This window comes from Contarinia nasturtii, unplaced genomic scaffold, assembly GCF_009176525.2.
Source record: "Contarinia nasturtii isolate CC-2019 unplaced genomic scaffold, AAFC_CNas_1.1 Cnas_scaffold_187, whole genome shotgun sequence".
NCBI classification, from domain to species: domain Eukaryota; kingdom Metazoa; phylum Arthropoda; class Insecta; order Diptera; family Cecidomyiidae; genus Contarinia; species Contarinia nasturtii.
In genome coordinates, this window is record NW_022197544.1 from 2078362 (window position 1) to 2099008 (window position 20647).

General features: G+C 34.0%; 4 protein-coding genes across 11 annotated transcripts; 2 read left to right on the top strand and 2 right to left on the bottom strand.

Moving 5' to 3' along the window:
* Nucleotides 1-419: 419 nt before the first annotated feature.
* Nucleotides 420-4827, bottom strand: LOC116352402 (coatomer subunit beta'). 2 transcript variants are annotated; one of them, XM_031784967.1, is made up of 9 exons: nt 4622-4827; nt 4429-4537; nt 3787-3945; nt 3594-3671; nt 2348-3510; nt 2134-2281; nt 1879-2048; nt 712-1813; nt 420-644 (listed from the first exon to the last, which is right to left on the bottom strand). In XM_031784967.1, the coding sequence occupies exons 2-9, from the start codon at nt 4429-4431 to the stop codon at nt 612-614; spliced, it is 2856 nt and encodes a 951-aa protein (XP_031640827.1). In that variant the 5' UTR covers nt 4432-4537; nt 4622-4827; the 3' UTR covers nt 420-611. The 2 variants fall into 2 exon arrangements, with proteins under 2 accessions (XP_031640827.1, XP_031640826.1); XM_031784966.1 differs by having other exon boundaries at nt 4429-4571.
* Nucleotides 4828-5744: 917 nt separating this feature from the next.
* Nucleotides 5745-9247, bottom strand: LOC116352639 (apolipoprotein D-like). Its single transcript, XM_031785369.1, has 6 exons — nt 9108-9247; nt 8528-8683; nt 7499-7721; nt 7220-7371; nt 6928-7134; nt 5745-6010 (listed from the first exon to the last, which is right to left on the bottom strand). The coding sequence occupies exons 2-6, from the start codon at nt 8642-8644 to the stop codon at nt 5906-5908; spliced, it is 804 nt and encodes a 267-aa protein (XP_031641229.1). The 5' UTR covers nt 8645-8683; nt 9108-9247; the 3' UTR covers nt 5745-5905.
* Nucleotides 9248-11220: 1973 nt separating this feature from the next.
* On the top strand, nt 11221-12937 carry LOC116352275 (probable aminoacyl tRNA synthase complex-interacting multifunctional protein 2). 2 transcript variants are annotated; one of them, XM_031784755.1, is made up of 4 exons: nt 11221-11338; nt 11454-11740; nt 11887-12072; nt 12151-12937. In XM_031784755.1, the coding sequence occupies exons 2-4, from the start codon at nt 11531-11533 to the stop codon at nt 12766-12768; spliced, it is 1014 nt and encodes a 337-aa protein (XP_031640615.1). In that variant the 5' UTR covers nt 11221-11338; nt 11454-11530; the 3' UTR covers nt 12769-12937. The 2 variants fall into 2 exon arrangements, with proteins under 2 accessions (XP_031640615.1, XP_031640616.1); XM_031784756.1 differs by having other exon boundaries at nt 11454-11677.
* A 449-nt stretch (nt 12938-13386) lies between these two features.
* LOC116352141 (serine/threonine-protein kinase PITSLRE) lies at nt 13387-20647 on the top strand. 6 transcript variants are annotated; one of them, XM_031784479.1, is made up of 8 exons: nt 13388-14598; nt 15191-15660; nt 17265-17537; nt 17614-17745; nt 17841-18269; nt 18327-18629; nt 18740-19646; nt 19715-20647. In XM_031784479.1, the coding sequence occupies exons 3-8, from the start codon at nt 17311-17313 to the stop codon at nt 20153-20155; spliced, it is 2439 nt and encodes an 812-aa protein (XP_031640339.1). In that variant the 5' UTR covers nt 13388-14598; nt 15191-15660; nt 17265-17310; the 3' UTR covers nt 20156-20647. The 6 variants fall into 6 exon arrangements, with proteins under 6 accessions (XP_031640337.1, XP_031640338.1, XP_031640339.1 ...); XM_031784480.1 differs by having other exon boundaries at nt 17268-17537; XM_031784477.1 differs by lacking the exon at nt 15191-15660 and having other exon boundaries at nt 13387-14598.

Below are 20647 nucleotides of genomic sequence, written 5' to 3' on the forward strand. Positions count from 1 at the left end.
TTTTTTTTTCTGTTTTGGTTTTTGTATAGAATTTTTTTTAACTTCATGCCATAACGTCTCGAAGAAAAAGGCCATTATGATAATGTTTGAAAGAAAATCTGAACTATGTGTAATGCTTTTGGAAAAGTAGTAACGGTTCACATCGTTTGAAATTGTGCTACTATCGAATCTGCATCTTTAAATTGATTGTCAAAAATCACTCGATCTATAATATTTTCTAATTGGTTCAGCCGTAAAAGAGCTTTACATTCTTTGCGTTTTCGACAACTGCCGAAATATCTTCATCACTAACGTTCAATTAAATGGTTCGCAACTGTGGATTTGATGACAATATATAAAAAAACTTCTTGATCTTAACCACTTTTGCATCGGTAACATAATAATAGTCATTTGAAGGTAAAAATAAAAGCTAATAAGAATTTAATGTGAAATTTCGGCTTTTTATTGAATGTAAACATCTAATTATATTGAACATGTCATTTGAAATGATTGATTGGAACTAGACGATTTTCTAGTTTCCTTTATTTATATTTTTTTCATCAGTTTATTATATGTAAAATTTCAAATGAATTTCCTCACGATGTGTGAGCACTGGAGCGATTCGATCCATATCACTCGCTTAACAAATCGTCATCATTTATATCCTGAAAAAGAGTAAAAATAAAATTCGATAAATGAATAAGTCAAGCGAAGGTGAATTGAAATGCTTACGGAAGTATCTACATTATCATCTAATTGAATGCCTTCAATTTCCAATTCAAATTCATCGAGTGAATTTTTCCGCTTGATTGGTGGCGATGATCGTTTCTCTGCGGTAGTTGAATCGGCTTGTTGTACGGCACTTGGTTCGGAAAATGGATTCGTCGCTGGTGCATCTGTTGCAGGTTTTGAGAAGGTTTGTTGTTGTACAATGACACGATTTGCAATTGGTATGACTCCATCAATATTATTATTGGTCGCTGATAATTTCAAATTCGGATCATATTCGAATTGGCCACGTTCTTCAGCTTCTTGCATTTCATCAAAGGCGTGTCGTGTACTGTTCAAGTGTACTTGTGGTGCCACACTTGCTGGTAGCGTTCGATTTTGTGATAATAAAAACTGTTCGGTTTTCAATGCATCATTTAAGCCAGGGAATAGATTTTCATACTGTTCGGGATCGGCAAGACTTTGGCCAGCTTTTTCATTGATTTTAGCCAATTCATTTCGCCACAATTTAACGACGTATGAAATTTTACTTGGAATGTAAGTGCGCGCAAAGAATGCTGCCTCTGGCAATCGATTTGTATTTATTAAAATTTCTAGACATTTATCCAAATCACCCAACAGGAACATTGATAAGAATGAGATGTTATGTTTTCCTTGCGTCGCACCCATATCACCGAGATTACGTACCATATTTGCATCGCCAGAACTGGTGGCCAACAATAGTAAACCACCAAAATCATTGGCACGTTCCAAACATTCTTTTACCAAATCGAATTTATTTTGTTTCGTTGCAACTTCGGCCAATTGCGACCATTTTTGTGGATTTTCTGTTTCGCGTGCCAATTCAATGGCCGTTTTTAAATCACCAATTTGCAATGCCAAATCGAAACGATGCTCACTATCGGTGGACACTTGCAATGCTTGCTCTTTGAAACCTTGTTTCTCAAGGAAATGAGCGACACGAGTTCGGTGCTCTTTTGGTATTGTAGGCAACACACGATCAGCTGTCTCGAAATCTCTTCGCATAACAGCCGTTTGATACTCTAATACTGATAGCAACAATGAAAAGCTCGTCACATTCAATTCCTTGTCACCCAAATACAAACTGAAAATAAGAGACACATTTCGTAAATAAATCTCAATGATATTGCTTCCAGCAGCTTTACTCACCGATTATCTTTTGATACATAGCCTAACAAATACATTGTTCTATCCAAATGTGATACTGTCACAATCTCACCACCAACATAGTAATTAATTCGATTCACTGAATTTGTGTAGATAAAGCAATCGCCCACCCACAAACCAGTCTTCACTTGCTCTGGCACCTCTCCGAGAACCTGTCAATAAACGCGATTTTTTTTTTTGTAAAATTTAAAAATTAGAGCCACATCTGAGTCACATCTGAAAACAAGGAAAACTTACATCAAATGCTTCCTCAAGGCCATCTTCGCCAAGACCTTGTTTAGCTTCGATTGCAGCTGCGATTGCGCCGGTGTCCACTTGAAGAATGAAGTAGCAATCATCGGTGGCCAAACATACCAAATTACCGGTTTCGTTCCAGAAAACATTTCTGCAAATGATTAAAGTCATGTCAATATGGTTCAATTAATTTGAAATGAATCAAATTCAAACTTACTTTGGTTGCACTTCGATTCTTCTGATTAAATCGAGTGATTCCCAATCGTAGAATGATAGTCCCGCCGATGTTTTAACGCCCAATAAGTAACCGCCAAATATGCCTTCGGCTCCATAATCGGGTTTAAATGATTTTCGTTCTTTGAAATTTCGGAACAATTTAACGGCACCAGATGTTTCGCGTATTGCATATTCGCTACTTTCCAATGCCCAAACAAATTCTTGAGCCGCACCAAATGCTTTATTTCGCAATGCCATCGATGTATAAATGATGTATTCACCATCGCCGCATACAACAACAAATCGTCCATTTGGATTATGTGCAATGGTTTGTGGATAAATTTCGCATGCGCCCATATCCTTGGCAGCAACGGCCAAACGTTCGCCATCCTTTATTTCGGTGCCTTCTGGAATCGCTTTTAAATTGACTTGTTGCATTTCGGAATGTTTAGCCCAAATTATTTTGCCACCGTTCACATCCATTGACATTGCCGGCTCTTCTCGTCCCACTTTAATTATAATTGAACCTTCATCGTATCCAAGTGCAACGTTATTTGTACCGCGCATGCATGCAATCGTCCAAACACGTTCGAAACCATAGTTCAACGATGTTTCCAAACGATATGTGCCCGAATGCCAAATGCGAATAGTGCCATCCTCTGAGCCGGTCAATACAATCGGTAATTCCGGATGGAATGAAACGGCTGAAATATTCTGTGCATGACCTTCGAGCGTTTGTACGCACGTCTTATTTTGATAATCCCAAATTTTAACCAAACGATCATCGGCGCCGGAAATCAAATACGGCTTATCACCGCCATGATAGTAATCAACACAATTGACACCTTTGTCATGGCCATCGAGTGTGAAATTTGCAACATTTGAACCTAATTGCCACACTTTCACCGTACGATCCAATGATGCACTGGCAAATGTATTATTGTCCTTTGGATTGAATACAATTTGCATAACATAATGTGAATGACCTTCGAATACACGTTGGTTGGCCCACAATTTATCCCAATTCCATAATTTAATCAACATGTCATCACTGCTGGTCAAAATTAATGGTTGTGTTGGATGCACGGCAATACATCGCACATAATCCGAATGCGCCTCAAATGAATGTACCTTTTCTAGTGTATTGTAATTGAAGACGCGAATCTAAGCGGAGCGATCGAGAGGAGACAGAGATGGCATTTAAAATTTATTGTGAGTAATTATGACAAAATAATTCAATTACTCACTTGCATATCATCAGAACCAGTAACCACCCAATTTTTTCTAGCAATGAATCTTGCACATCTGACGGGCAAATCACACACCTGAACAAATAAAATGTGATGAAATAAACACACAGATTTTATATCGACGCAAATAAAAATAATTTCACATTTTGAATATATATTTTTTTTGTTGTTGTTCGCAGACATAACATACCTCGAAATCTTTGAACAACTGTTGGTTTTCATAATTCATAACATGAACGTGACCATTGTACAAAGCGCATAACATCCATGGTTCTGTCGGATGTAAATCAACACATTTCACTCTATCTGAACGAGACGTCAAACGTCTTTTGATATCTAACCGAAGCGGCTGTAATTGCGAGATTAACAAAAAAACCATACATTAAACTGAAAATTCATAAAAAGAGTCGATTAAATGAGTCGGAAATGTCCGCATGTGTGTGTGTGCGCTCATATCAAAAAGATTTGTGGTTTACAAATGCCACGCCGATTACTAATTGGATGGAATGTGTTGAAAGTCATTCGATTTGACACATAAACAATTTTTGGGTGTCACTTGGAAATGATGAAATAGAAAGACTTTCATTGAAACAGTCATTTATTCCAATGAATTTCTATCGATTTGTCATTACGTTCCAATGTCACAATTTGTAAAAATGATTTCACAAAAGTAAATAAATTCAACTGTTATTTTGATTGAACGACATGGATTTCCTCTGTTTTATGGTTTCCATCAGTTTAGTTTGCACACATACAATGCACGACATTTCGATTCGTGGCGATATTTTTTTGCCACTCTCCTCGGATTGTATTTAAATGTTGGAATAATTACCATTTTGTTTGGATTATTTCGAGGTTTTGTTAACAAACAATTAACAAGTCTCCGTTGATTTAGTCAGGCAACTGTCTTTCCACTTTATGACTCCTGTGTGTGTGTCAGGCTGTGCCGATTCCGAATTATAAAAAAAAACAATTCTACAAACACAAAATATTGAATGAAATAAAACTGAAATAAAAACACGCACTTCGATCACCACAATTCAATTTGCAATCGGATTTCACTGTTTTCTGTGCACGATTCTCTTTCAATTCGATCAAAATGGGTTATTCGTTTTACTTGCCGAAACTTTTTTGCTACGCTTTTTTTCTCTACTACAAATTAAAGACACCGAATTTTCTTCATAGCAAGCAAGTACATATCAAGTCTTCGGAAATTTTGACACATGACACGTCATGAACATTTTGAAAACATGAACGTAAACGTTTGGGCTTTCGTTTCCCCAATCCAAATGTACGATTTTGTTGTCAACTATGACTTTAACACATTGAGTGTGGACCGATTCGATCGGCAATGCAGACGCATTCAAATCAGTTTGTGCGCGATTTTTAAAATGTTATTAATACACCGGCAAGAAATGTGTAGAAAATCTTTCAATGGCAAATCGAAATTCGATTTGCAAGCAGAAGGAAAAATGTTTTTGTTTTTGTTTAGTGGTAACATTTTATGTTCATTCACATTTGTCCATTCCAATCTTAAGTTGGAAATTAAAATTTTAGAATGCACAACAATCCCAAAAATGTGACAAAATGTTCCTTCCTTTTTCTTTTGAGAAAAAATATTTTCGGCATTCCAAAAGTTTTAGAGTAATAATCATATTTTATGGAGAATGTTTGTATTGTAGGTGGGAATATGAATGTTAATAATTCAATTGGAATTTCGGTCAAAAAACCACCAGAAGAATTTTCCAAAAGCCCATTCGGAACAAAAAACCACAAGCAAATCGAAAGAAATTGCTGGAGACCATCTAAATAGATTTGGGGGCTTTAAACTATTTCAATAGACAATTTCCTACGAAAAAAATTCCATTTTTGTTTGTAAATAATGATTTTCTAGCCAAAATATTTAAGAAAAACTAAAAATCGCAAAATATGCATTTAAAAAGAGAAGATCGAAATATATTAAAAAAAATAATTTATATTTTAAACAATATTTTGAATTACTTGATAACAACCAAATAGTGCTTCACTTATGTGTGCACAACGCGCATTCTTTATCATTATCGTCGTCTACTGCTTACACGCACATTTTTTTGGTTCATATATTTGAAATATGTTTGCGATAAGAAAAAAAAAACACTTTGTTATTCATTTGGTGGAGTCTTAAATATTCTTTTATTATTCTCATTTTATTACATTATTTTTTTGTTGTTTGTGTGTGTTTGTGATGGTGAAATCCATCGCAGAGATGCCATTAAATTGCATCAGACAAAATATAACATTTGTTAAAATGTTCTAAATTCAAATTTCGTCTAAAATCTGACCCATTCTGCATTTGGTTCTTGATGAACGAATCCATGTCGTGCCTTCTCCTGTTGTTGTTCAGTCTCATTTGAACTGGTCCATTGATTGTACAACTGTAAAATAAGAAAAAACCTATTTTGTTCAAAACGCACAAAACGAAACCAACATAAAGAGAGAGAAAAAAATGTGAGTTTGAAAAACGACATATCGCGTCCATGTTTATTGTTTTGAGCAAAACTAGTTTCAAGGGAGAATTATGAGTCAAAATGTTGAGAATATTAAAAAAAAAAAAATCTTAAAAACTATAGTCTTTTGAACAAATCGGCATTTTTTTGTATATATGTCACATGGGAGTATTGATTTTTTCAAAACATTCAAATCATTTCAAACTAATAATCAGAGGTGCGCACTGGGGGGGGATTCAGGGTTTTACCCCCCACCTAGCTTGGTCACGTCCGGATTTCCGGGTCTAACTTTACCCCCCTCAAAATTTCATCACGTCCGGATTTCCCTCCCCCAATGATTCAAGTACATTTTCTAAATACACATTTTTCTGTATATTCATTACAAAATTGCTTTGTTTTTTTCATTTTCTGGCTAGTTTTGTAAAAAACTATCATTTTTTGAGATAATCGAAAGTACGTCATATTATTGAAACTTCATTCATTATCATTTTCGTTCTCAGTCAAATCGAAAGTCAATCTTAATACAAGCGGTTTCAGGTTTTCGGAAGAAAATCCGGATTGACCCCCCCCCAAGAATTGTTTTTTTTCTTGACCCCCCCCCCCTTCCAAAAATCTGAAATTTGACAGCTATCCCCCCCAAAAAAAAAATGCGTGCGCACCTCTGCTAATAATAGACCGACTATTTATGGCATGAAAAAAAAAATCTTTAAAAAAAGTATTAGTTAAAAAAAACCGAGAATATAAAAGAGTACATCGTTTGTTCGCGAATAAATGCAATTTCGAGTATTTCATTGCAAGTGATCTTATAAAATAGTATCTTTTACGTCTTTGGCAACGTTATAAACCTTTTTCGTAGCATCAAGTGTCCATTCGACGCCATCGCCAATTTTTGAGCCAGTGGCACGTACAGCATTACCAATCGATGCCGATGAGAAAGTTTCTTGGTCAATGTGAATATTGTAATTATCTTCAGATTCTTTTGGGCAACCGGTTTGATTAATGATACTCAAATCGTATGGGTCAACGTTGAATGAACCAAGACGTGTGCGCATCTAGAATTGAAAAAACCGAAACAAAAACAAAGCATACATCAATATTTATTTCATTCGACGAACACGTTATCTAATCGAAACTTACTTTGTCAACATACAACTTATCCAAATCGCGAGTACGTGACAACAGTGTTGCACTTTGACGATGAGCAAATGTTACTTTTTGGCATGTGAAAATTCCAGCATAGGTCTCGTAATCGGTCATGAAAATGGTGAAATCGGATTCGCCGATTGGATCTAAAATTATACCAAAGTGAAAGGAATAAATTAATTAAATATACACGACACCGACGAAAAGTTCGAAGAAAATATGCAAAAAATGACTCATTCGAATGACAAAAGAAAACAACAACACATGACTTACTCAATGGAAATTTGACGCGCATTTTTGCTGGAAGTTCTGGAATTGGTGCGGTTAATTGACCAGTATAACTGTATTCATGTTTGAGTGGTGTTAGACCGAGTGCAAAATGTTGTGATACTTGTTCGATAAAATATTCACCAGGTTCTTCGCCTCTGGTCACATTGTAGATCAGACATGATGATGCGGTTGATGTTTTTTGAATTGCATACCAAATGCCCAAAAACTGTTTTAAAAATATAATAAAATTGAAAATTATTTCTTTCCGTTTCGCTTCTAATTCATGTCGTCCGTCAATCAAATAAATCTAAGACGACGCATTTTCTCTCCCCACTTAGATTTGATTTAGTTTAGCAGTCACTCAAACAAATTATTATTATCAACAGTTTATCGCATCGTTTGTATTAAATTCAATCTATCAAGCGGAACCGCATTTTGCTTACAGCACGTACGGATGCAAGAGGGAATAAAAGTAATCATATGTGTCGCAAACAAAAGAATTTTTTTAATACGTGCACAACACATGTTTATCAGGCGATGAATTCATTTGAAGAATATTGTAGACAGAGAGCATTGATTTAACGGTAATTTTATTTTCAAACGTGTTTTTAATTTGGCTTATTTTTTTGTTGTCTCTTCATTTTTTTCTTTTCTGTTTATTTCAGCGAAAAATAAAAATCTAAGGAAATATTGAACATTGATCAATCTTATCACCAAGAGGTCAAATTATGACCAGAAGAGAGAAAAAAAAAACAAAATAAGTCTCGAATCATAATCGGTGTGTGGCGTCAGAATGTAATTGCGACTTGTGCTTGTTATTAAAATTATAACAAACAACACATAAGCCAATGACATTTGATTTAGGCGTCTTTTTAGGCAAAACACCGAACAATGCAATTTAAAATATACATGATTTGATTACGTACACTATTCAATTAGTCAAGTAACGTAATAAATGTCAAGATCATTGTTAATTATAAATGTAATTTTTAAATCAACAATTAAGAGATTGTGTTCCCGTGTGCTCCTTACCTTTTTCATATCAAAATCTGGCATCGGTGCAACTGACGGACATTCTCCGGAATGGTATGTGTGACCATTTATGGTATGGACCAACACTAACACTGCAAATACCGCAATTTTCAGCATTTTTCAATTTTGTTGTTTAAACCACAAACCAACGAATTTCTAAAGGTTGAAGAAAACGGAAACATTTTTATTTTTGAATTTACAAACAACAGTGAATCACCACAATAATTAAGTTATTGTAGTGTGTTTGGCAACAAAGAATTTATGATATGTTTTTTTTTTTCATAGCGTAACAGTGTACATGATAAATTTCGCATATAACAAATGATAAATGAAATAGGCGTATAACAAATACCGTATAAATAACACATCAACATAACATTAAATTGAATGATTGCATGAAATACGTGAAATTCACTGAATATGAATAGTTTTTATATATTTCTTTTTTTTTTATTAGAACAAATAATAATATTCAAATAGAAAAACGAGAATCTATTCATTTTGGTTTTCCTGTTTCGGAACCTTCTTTTTCAACTTATTTTCAGTTGAAATTATACTAATTTCATGTTTACACACTTACACAATAAAAAAAAAACGACGAATTGTATGCTCAACGTATGTGAATTTGAATTTTGTTGTCTGCACTAAATGACGGGGACACAAGTGAATTTTGAACGTGATGTAAACGGTATGAGCTTTGCTGATCGAATGACGAAGCCGACACATAAAATAGTTGTTTTTAAAAAGATTGTCTTGTTTGTTGATTGTGTTTGTTTGTGTTCTCGCAACCAAGTTAGTGCTGAGCTGATATGTTATTGTTGTCAATGTGGTGGTCGTATGTATGTACATGTGTTAAGCATACTTATTCATAAACAAATAAAAAAGAAATACAAACTGAATATCTCATACCTTAATGTATTTATTTGTCTATGTTTATCGTTCGTTTCTCTGCCTCTCTATATACCTACATCTCTAGACCTGTCACGAAGCGCAAGTGCACATAAGTAATATTAAGGCTATCACTCTGGATTTTTCTATGGTGATTAATATTTTCGTCATTTTTATGTTTATATTTTGTTTGCCTGTTTTAATCATGTGCATTGGTTGATTCATCCAAATACCGCGAAACATTCAATAAATTTACAAATTTGTAAATTTATGAGCCAGTTTTTCATCCTGTGGATTTTAATATGCAATTTTATTGATGCGTGATTGTGATTCGTTGTGCAACATCTTTTCTGCATTAGGTCATTCATCATTGTTGCGTATGCAAATTGCATTGAATGGAAATAAATATCCACATGTTTTTACTATGATTCTTGCGTGCATATTCACTTTCCGCACTTTTAATGTGGTCACGCATATTGATAATTAGTAGCTTTTTTCCCTTTCTGAATGAAACAGAAGAAAACGGCCTACAAAAGATTTACGATGATTTTTGCATTCGAAAAATACTGTATCTTGAGATATAATAAACCATACTTGTGTAGCTTTTTATTATATAGTTTACAGTTGTAACAATCAATTAAAGCATATCCCCACGAACGGCGATTTTTTTCTCTTCTCTTTCTTCTTCTCCCTTTTCATCATCATCATCAGTCGTCTTTGCATTTGCAAACGAGCGCAGTGACCACGTTCATCATATGGAAATGACTAATCGCTACAAATTAATACTCGTGTATGTATTTGTGCTAATGACGAACGTAAACAAACGATACAAAAACATATCTTACTACTGCCCTTTTGCGAATACTTTGAACTCATTGAGGTAGAAATGGAACCATTGCAAAAAAAACGATATTAGTTTTTCTCAACTCGGAAATGTCTACTTCATTCACGTCATTGACGTTTTTTTTCTTCATTTTATTTTAGAATTAACAAGTGACTTCGAGTGACGGGTGAATTCATTCATTAAATCGACAGAGTTGCAACTCTATGACTCATACACATATGATTGTATCACTTAATCCAAAAACATACGTACGAAAGAAATGATATATTCTTTTTAGAACTTTGAGTAATTTAATAAGCTTCAATTGGTACCTATTGGTACAAACAGTCATCGTTGGTTGATGATAAAAAATGTGAACAATTCATATGGAGAAAAATGTAATGTCTCAAACGATAAGCGCTTTACATTAAGAGCTAATTTAGTGGAACATCTGAGCTCAGCACTTTTTTCTGCTACATGTTGTAGTCAGTTTTGTGTTAGTTTCGAGTTCAAATCATGACCTCCAAAAATGCGATTCAAGACTTTTTTCATCATCATTCTTTTCGAAAAATAATTCCAACTTGGAATTTCCATGTAAAAATGTTATCAAGCATTATAAAAAATGGAATGGAGCATTAATTTTTCGTCATTTTTAATTTCGACGTAAAATTTGGTTTGCTGTCTTAACCTTTCTTAATATTGAGATTGGAGTTTCCGTAAAATTCCCCAAATGTTTCTGATTAAAGCAAATGTTTTTTTTTTTTTTTTGGATTTTCTCATTATATAAAAATTATTTATTCTTTCATCGAAATTTAATTTGAAATTTGTCATTATTTCTTAAAAACTTGGCAACTTTTATTATCACTATATGATATTTGATTAAAAAAAAATTTCGAAACCAAAAAAACATTTTTTTCAATCAAAATTTGAATGTTTGAATTCAATCTGCAAAATAAATGTCACTATTTGAACTGTCAAACCAACTTCATGCCGGTTTGACAGAGACTGTTGCGACAATGTTGAAAAAATAGCCAGAAAAAGTTTCATCAGCACATTGTGTTCCAAATAATTTGGTGCATTTCATAATATTTTAAGAAATTGTGAGTATCTAAAAATCGCCGTTTCTTTGATGCTCCTTTGAAATGTGAAGCTAAGATTTGGTGTTTTAATAGCAAAATAGTTGATTGAAATATGTGTGTTTATAATTTGTTTCAGAATAGCAATATACGAGACAAACCTGCGACCCTTTGGTTACCTGATTTAAAGGCAATAAAGACGAAAAAACGAAGAAGATGTATGAAATAAAGCCGACATTCGATCGATCAACGATCCAAGTTGATTTACCAACTTGCATGTATAAAATGAAGAATACTAACGATTTCAACCTGAAAGACTCACAATCATCAAATGTTCAGCTAACGAATGGATTGAATGGTGCTGTAAGTCAACTCAGTACTAAATCTCTGCCGGACATTAAACAACAGATTGAGAAATTCCTCAAGGTTTATGTTATTTCCATCACATTGAAGATAACTTAATTAAATAACAAACCAAATTCTCCATCTAATCCAAATTGTATTCCAAAGAGATCTCTGAAAGAATCTTGCAAATTTTTCTTCCGAATTTTTTAAACTTTCATATTTTGCAGACTTCAAATGGCAACGATTTAACTGCCTTGCAATTGCGTCAAGGAGAAATTATAAAGCAATTGGAAAAACTGCGGCTGAAGCTGAACGATATGCAAGGCAAATTGGGTGTTACTGCCGAACCAGTTGCTGTGCCAAAAATGCAAAAAGTGCAAAAGAAGGTCGCACCCGTAATCAAACCAATCGATGTTAGTTTCATAAACAATGATCCGAGAGACGAGTGAGAAACACCAATTTTATTATTGTTTTAATTTTTTTATTTCCAGGAAAAATACTTGCAAGATATTGTTGTTCATGTGAATCCAGCCAATGTTCCATATTCATTATTGGGATTGCAAACATTGTGGACGAATCGATTGAATTTAGTAATTGAATGCTATACGCATTCGAGTATTGCAGAATTACCAGTTGAAAATCAAGCGTTTGTTAAACGAGTCGGTTCATTCAAAGCAAATGCAACAGCACCAACTCTAAATTTATCATTAATTTGGAAAGATACGCCAACTACGAATTTGGTTTGTGCACCGGGTACATTTATTCCAATTTCGGGCGAAGCGAACATTTTACGATATTTACTACGAATCGGACCATCAGAATTTGGTTATCTTGGTGCCGGTTCGATTCAAGCACAAATGGAAATTGACGCTCTTTTCGATTTGATACATGAATTAGTATTGGCATCAGCGAAAAAAGATCATCGATCATCGATTTTAAAACGCTTATCACAACGGCTTAACACACAAACAGCATTCGGCGGTGATTCAACCAATGTTAGTGACTATGCCGTATTTAGTACATTGAAACAATTGAATTTAACTGCCAAGGAGCTGCCAGCCAATGTTAAAACTTGGTACGAACGTAACAAAACTCTTATTCAAGTTTAAATATCAGGGTCACGCGTTTGCTCTCTCCCTTCATTTTAATCAAATCAAAAATGCAAGTTCAAATACATGTCGTCAGCAACAATTTCATTTACAAGAAGAAGAAAAGAATGTGATTTTGAATAACATTTGTCAATGAAAATAAAATCGGTTTGAAAGCATAGAAAGAAGACAAGACATTTTCTCTTAGTCATTTGATTTTCTCTTATTTATTTCATTTACAAATTGGTATTTCGTTTCATTTATCTGTCGGTCGTTTGCACACATGTGACCATGAGAATGAACATTCTGTCAATATCTAAACAACTTCAGGGACATTTGTGTAATTTTTCATACGTCGATGTGACAGAGTAGACATTCTGTTATGTATTTTTAATTGGCATAACGAAACGATTATACGGATTCAACAGTAAATTATTCGAAAAGAAATTGAAAGAGATAAAGATCACAAATTATTTATATATTTATATTATTAATTGAAATAAAGAGTAAATGTTAATTTTTAAAAAAAATAATTTCAGCGCCCTCTGACGTCAATGAATCGAACGTTACATGTTAGCCTTACACAGATCAAATACTGTTGGTACAACTGCACTAACACTCATATCGAGCGTATGTTCGCTAAACGTTTTCGATCAACAATCACGGTGTGTGCATGTCTGTCGTTCTCGTTTCCGCAAATATTGTGTGCAAAGAATTCGTTGTCTCTCTTTTTTTTCGGTTCTTCTTCTTTTTCTTGTTCAGTGTGCGTTCTTTTTCCATGAAACGTGAATTAATCTAACGAAAACGGAGGAAAAACGTTCATCACTTTGAAGTTGTGTGGTTTGGTGTTGCTGTCACTTTTTGTTGGTTGATATGGCGTTTAAGTGACGAAAAATAAAATAAATTTAATTGTTTTCTTCTTGGCTCCTGTTCGAACAAAAATAAACACGTTTCATCGGTATTCGTAGCCCCATAGTTGGCGGAATCAAATCACAACTACAACAAAATCTTTCTTGGCCTCCAAAATAGTCGGTTGCCAATGGGAAATTAATTGAGCGCAATTCTACGAACAACAGCAGCAGCAAAAGAAAAAAACACCAACAAAAACTCCGCACATTCGAATCGAATACCATAGACAATTAATTTTAAAAAATTGTGTTTTATTTTGTGTGGTTATATAAAAAAAAATACAAATATATATACTTCAAATCAATAAGGATCAACAAATTTCTATTGGAAGGTGCCGTGAGTTACTCACACAATTGCACAAAGCCACATATACACAATACAACGCACCATATTAACTTGCAAACAAATCAACGTTTTCTTTTCCCATCTTGTCATTGATAAAACAAAAATCATTATTGTTTTAAGTGTTTCGCGTGATAATTTTTCATTTTGTATTTCAATTCCGTTTAGTTCGTTTATTTCTTGCTTCAGTTCAGCTTGCGTGAACTTCTGATCTGATCGACTTAAGTTTTTCGGTTCCGCAATCAATCGGTTTGTTTTTTGTTTTTGCTAGTGTTAATTTGCTTGATTGAAAGAAGTGGAAGTGTTATTACCTTTGACAAACGTGTGAATAGACAAATTCGCACCAGATAGTTTTGATTGACTTCGACCCATTAAAAGAACAACAGTCCGGTTACATACAAATACCAAAAAAAACCACACAAACCAGCTTGAATCAACCAGCACATCTATTCCATCGAGTGGCAGAAAGATATCGAACAAATCAACTAGGTTCCTCAACCTGAAGAATTGATGGTCGTGTTGTCGGTGTTCAAATCATCACACGCAGAGTAGCTAGTACACAAAACTCATGGCAAACTCAACTATGGCCGCATATGATAGGTAGGTTGTCAATTTTCAAATGTTTGTAAAAACAAATGATTCGTCAAATTCCGGAGTTTTATGTTGCTATTTAAATCAACAACAGTCATTTATTCGTCAGAAAAATGGCTTGCGTCATGAAAAACGCAACACAAATAAAAATAAAAAAAAATACTCCATGACAAACCATTTCGGTTTTTAACAAAATTGAAGAAACAAAAAAAAATCAAGAAGAAAAATCAAGTGCAACTGGAATAATCAGCATGTAATATTTGCAAAATGTCGTGACAAATATGCTCTTATCAAACATTAGAGTCAGCATTTAATTCGAACTTTTAACATATTCGTCTTTCGATATTGACACATTTTGCAAATATATATAACGAATACTTCAGTGAGTCAAATCTCTATCTTTGGTTTGTCTTTGGTTTTTTCTCAATCAAATTAAAATCTTAGTCGTATACTTTTTTTTTGCTATATTCAAAACTTTTGATTGATTTTTTTTTTGAAGAAAAACTTATGAACTTATCTAAAAAAAAATCAATTTCTTACTTCTTAAGATCTTTTTGTCGAACATATTTATTCATTTTCATTTTTTGATATGATTGCATAGGCAATACTGATTGCATATGAACTCACATGAAACATCACTCAATGTTGTTGTCTTGTTGACCCAAAGGATTACGCTCTAACTCAAAATCTGAATCAAATGAAACCAAAACCAAAAACAAAAATGCTTTAAAAAAATATGTAAAACCAAATAAAGAAAAAAAAAACACACACACAAAACCAAAATCAAAGCAAAATAATTTGTCAAAATGTGAACAAATGCAACGCGCCACCGATTGCATTTTAATCGAACGAATCGTACTTCACCCGATCGCCCAACTCCGGAATAGCAGCTGGTATGTGAGCGAATAAAAAGCCAACAGATTCAAAATGCACACTCGCGCGCACACACGCACAAACACGGCACATTCAGCAATCTTTGGGATAGTTGCCCTCTGCCGACCAAAATACCAACACGAATGAAATTACGAAAGCGGGCCACTGCCAACGTGATGTGATCGCCCGATGAAAACAGTAAGATAAATATGGCCCGGCCATAAAGCGATTTTGAACATGCATTTAAAACAAACAAAAAGAACTTTTTTCTTTTCATTTTCGCAACCAAAAAAAAAAATTATTAACACATACACACAAAAATTACTGAATTTACTGTAGCTGACTGGTTTGTTACCGTGTTTAGTCAACAATTCATCATCATCACGGTGATTTATAATCCATTATTTATAGCAAGTGCCAAAATCAATGACAAAACATAAAAAAAAACTTACGAGCATGCACGAAAAAAGTTCAAAAAATTACACACAAAAAAACAGAATTGGTGAAATCGTGACAATTAATTTAAAGAAAAATAAAAAAAAGTCAAAAACTTTTTTTCATGTTACATACAGAATTGATGGTGATTAAAAACAAGTGCAAATTCAGCCGAAGCAGGACTAATTTTCAATGTGAGAAAAAAAAGTTTGAGTGCTTGAAAATGAAACAAAATAAAATAGTTCAACAATTAATATAAAATAAAATTAATTCGTTAAAAAACCATTTCAAAAAAAAAAAAAAAAAAAAAAAAAAAACAACCAAAAAATAAAGTTAATATCCAAGCGGACGCTGTGTTTGTGCTATTTTTATGAATAAAATCAATTTTGTGCAATTATTTCATGAATTTTTAATTAATATTTTTCATGAAATTGAAAAAAAAAATACAGAAACAAACACCAAATTCAAATCGATGAAAATTAGTGTCGAATTCAACAACAATCAAACGTTTTTTTTAGTACATATTTCTTATCAAATATGTTGAATGAGAAATTTATGAAATAATTATTTATATGACCATTGATGGGGTTTGAAACATAAAAATTAGTTTGCGCTTAATAAAAATTAAATGAACTAGTTTTGAGCAGCGATGAACTAGTTTTGAGCAGCGACCCAACTACTGAATACAATTCAATTTATTGTGTAATTTTTTAATAATTAAAAAAAAAAACAAATATTTTCTTTTCATTTCTTGCAATTAAAAGAAGAAAATGGCAATTTAGATTGTAGATTGAATTGTCAATTAGTTGAATACAATGCAACAACAAAAAAATTGCAAATAGATGCATATTATCGCGTTAATCTGTGATCATCGGCCGCGCACACGTTTCGGTATCGAGCACACATTCATCGGAAGAGAATAACCATATTGGGTTCGGCTCATTTCTTTGTTGCATATTCAATTCCAACAACGAAACGCTCAAACCAAAAAGGTTTTTTTTTATCATTCCATTTCAATAATTTTATTTATATTCAATGAATAAACATTACCAAAATACAAATATTATATATTTTGAAACCAATGCTACTAATTGATTGATGTGTATATATTTTTAGCATTTGAACAATTCGCGTGCGACACTAAGAAATAGAAACAAATGAATCCTTCCTAGTCACCAACATAGTCGATTTAGATGCATCTTAAGAATACTCAGAATATAGCAAAAAAAAGCCAACTACACACACATAAACAAAAATTATTTGTAGCTTTCGTTGCCATAACCAGCATTTTTTTTTCTTTTCCGTTCTTTTTTTTCTCTCCCACTTTCATTGCATATTTGTCATTTCAATTGAATCGAAATCTAAAGTAGCAATGATGAAGACACAGACTCATTGGAAATAAAACCACCGCAAATGATAAATCGATACGATAAGCACAAAAAATCGTCACGGGACTCATCGTCACGGGATAAAAAGCATTCACGTGGCGAACATCGGCACAAAGATCGAACTCGTGAACGATCCGATCGTCATTCAAGACAACATCATAGTACTCAATCAAGTGGACGGCATCATCCTAACTTCGATTCGTCGTACGATAAATATCATTTATCGTCCAGAGATTCATCGCATCAGAAACGGTTTGTTTGAAATCTTGTTTTTGAATGTCGTTTTTATTTGAAAAATTAATCATTCATTTGTTTAACCACATTTTAGCCGAAAGCGATACAGCCCAGAGAAAACGGATGGTGAACGTGAGTTGGAAGATCTTCGAAGTAGACTATTAAGCAAACGCAGTAAACAGGATATTGAACGAAAAATTGAAGAACATCAAATGTACCAGCGAAAGTAAGTTTGATTTCATTTAAGCCATTGCAATCATTCAATTATTTTTATTTTATTGTTGATGTTTTTTTTTTTTTTTTTTTTATTTGGTTCCGTAGTGGCGAGGAAGAGAGAAATCGACCGAGAGATGAGCAACACCAACACAAATCACATTCAAAACGAAGTGTTATTGAAGTAATCGATAGTCCAGAAGATTATGGAGACCTTGATCCCAGTGAAAAGTACAAATCGGTTAAATATAATAAGACAACAGAAAAACCACCAGAAGATCCGGAAACAATAAAACGACGCGCAAAATTTATTGATGCCGATCGAGAAATGACAAAACGAAAAGAATTGGCACGAGAAGAGCTTGAGGCGCGTCGTGTATCACGCCGCGAAAAGGGCAACATTGATGAATCACCGCCATCGTATTCGCATAAACATCATAAATCACATCGGCGACATCGATCACCTGGGGAACATTCAGTTATTCAGCTATCAGAAAGCGATGATGATGATGAAGACGACGACGACGATGACAAGAGGTACAATATCTATGACACTTTGGTGGAAACAAATGATTTTTATTTTTATGCTTATAGCTCACATTCGGAAAAGGATGACGACGACGACGATGACACGGATTCGGATTCCGGTACAAATACAAAATCAAATTACTCTCGTAGTGATGATCAATCAGATGTTGATGTACCAGCCAGTCCACTTTCTGTTGGAGATCTATCGAAGTCTGAACATAGAAGGCGACACAGTCGAAGTCAATCGAAAAGCCGTTCGAAAAGTCATTCAAAAAGCCGTTCCACATCACGTAGCCGATCAAGGAGTCGCTCGATCAGCCGTTCAACACGATCACATTCAAGGTCAACATCACGTGAATCCCGATCTGAGTAAGTATTTTCGAACAACAAAATAAATGTTCATGCATTTTAATTTTTTTAATTTTTTTTAATCCTTTTCAAAATACAATAAAAACCAAACAATTTCTATTCTCTGTTAGCCGAAGACGTGATAGTTCAAGGGACAGTGAACACGATAATGATAAACATTCACCATACTCAAGGAAACGTAATCGAAAGAATTCAAATGTGTCCGAATCGGAAGATGTGGAAATGAAATCTGTGGAAACGGCGGCCGAAACAAAACCATCAACCGAAACAAAAGCAGAGACTTTACCCGAAAAGCAAGCAATAGAAGAAGAAGAGCTACCAGATTACTATCCTGGTTTGCAAGGTTGCCGTTCGGTCGAAGAGTTTAAATGCTTAAATCGAATTGCCGAAGGAACATATGGTATTGTATTTCGTGCTCAAGATAAACGTACCAATGAAATTGTCGCATTGAAACGCTTAAAAATGGAAAAAGAAAAGGATGGATTTCCGATAACGTCGTTGCGTGAAATCAATACATTGCTTAAAGGTCAGCATCCAAATATTGTGACGGTGCGTGAAATTGTTGTGGGTAGTAATATAGATAAAATCTTCATTGTTATGGATTATGTGGAGCATGATTTTAAAACGCTCATGGAAACAATGCTATCTCGTAAACAAAAATTTATGCCGGCCGAAGTGAAGTGCTTAACAAAACAATTGCTACAGGCTGTCGCACATTTGCACGACAATTGGATTTTGCATCGAGATTTAAAGACATCGAATTTACTGTTATCACATAAGGGTGTACTAAAAGTGGGCGATTTTGGTTTGGCACGCGAATATGGATCGCCATTAAAAGCATATACATCGGTTGTGGTCACACTTTGGTATCGTGCACCAGAGCTTCTGCTCGGTGTCAAAGAGTATTCAACACCGATCGATATGTGGTCAGTTGGTTGTATATTCGCTGAATTTCTATCGATGACACCATTATTCACGGGCCAAACAGAAATAGATCAACTTAATAAAATTTTCAAGGTAAACAAACTTAATTTTTTTTCTCGCTCAAATCATCATTTCACTAATAATTTCTTGATGCATTTCAGGTATTGGGCACACCAAATGAAAAAGTGTGGCCGGGCTATAATCAATTGCGTGCTGTACCAAAATTTGCCGAATATCCTGTATCAAATTTACGTGAAAAATTTGGTCGACACACGACTGATCTTGGCATTCAAATGCTACAAGGCCTTTTATCTTATGATCCAAAACAACGTTTCACCGCCGATCAAGCATTGCGTAACAATTATTTCAAAGAGCTGCCATTACCAATTGATCCGGCAATGTTGCCAACGTGGCCGGCAAAGAGTGAATTAGGTCCCCGAAAAGCTTTGGCCGCATCACCAAAACCACCATCTGGCGGTAGTCAATTTAAAAATCTTCCATCTGACAACTATGAAAATCGCGGCTTCATTTTGGGGGCTGCATTAGATGCAAAGGCACGTCATGCGATGGCAATGGGACCTGGATTTAATTTGAAATTCTAAAACAAAACACTACAATCAGATCGAATACGAAATCAATTCAAAATTCGCATTAAACACTCAATATCATGATAATCTGCAGAAGATAAAAAATTCATTGTGTATAAAATAAAGCAACAAAAACAACAAAAGAAAAAAAGTATGGTATCCAAATACTTTTGTAAATTTTGAAATTAGTGTTTTACCATTAGGCAATAAGTTGTTAATTCAAGAACAAGGAGAAGAAAAACAAGAAAATTATCTAGTGCTATGAGATATGAATTTAAGACAAATCTAGGAAACATGAGAAAACACCCTCTCTTCACAAACTGGCTACACCGGCAACACATATTTTAAGGAATTCACTTTTGAATCAAACATCAATCCATTGAAAAATGATGATTTTGCTTATTGAGTCAGTCAGGCAACATCTTGAACGCTTTGATTTATTTCACTGATATTTTTACCCTCTTTATATTTTTTTTTAAATAAAAAAGAGAAGCGTACAAAACCACA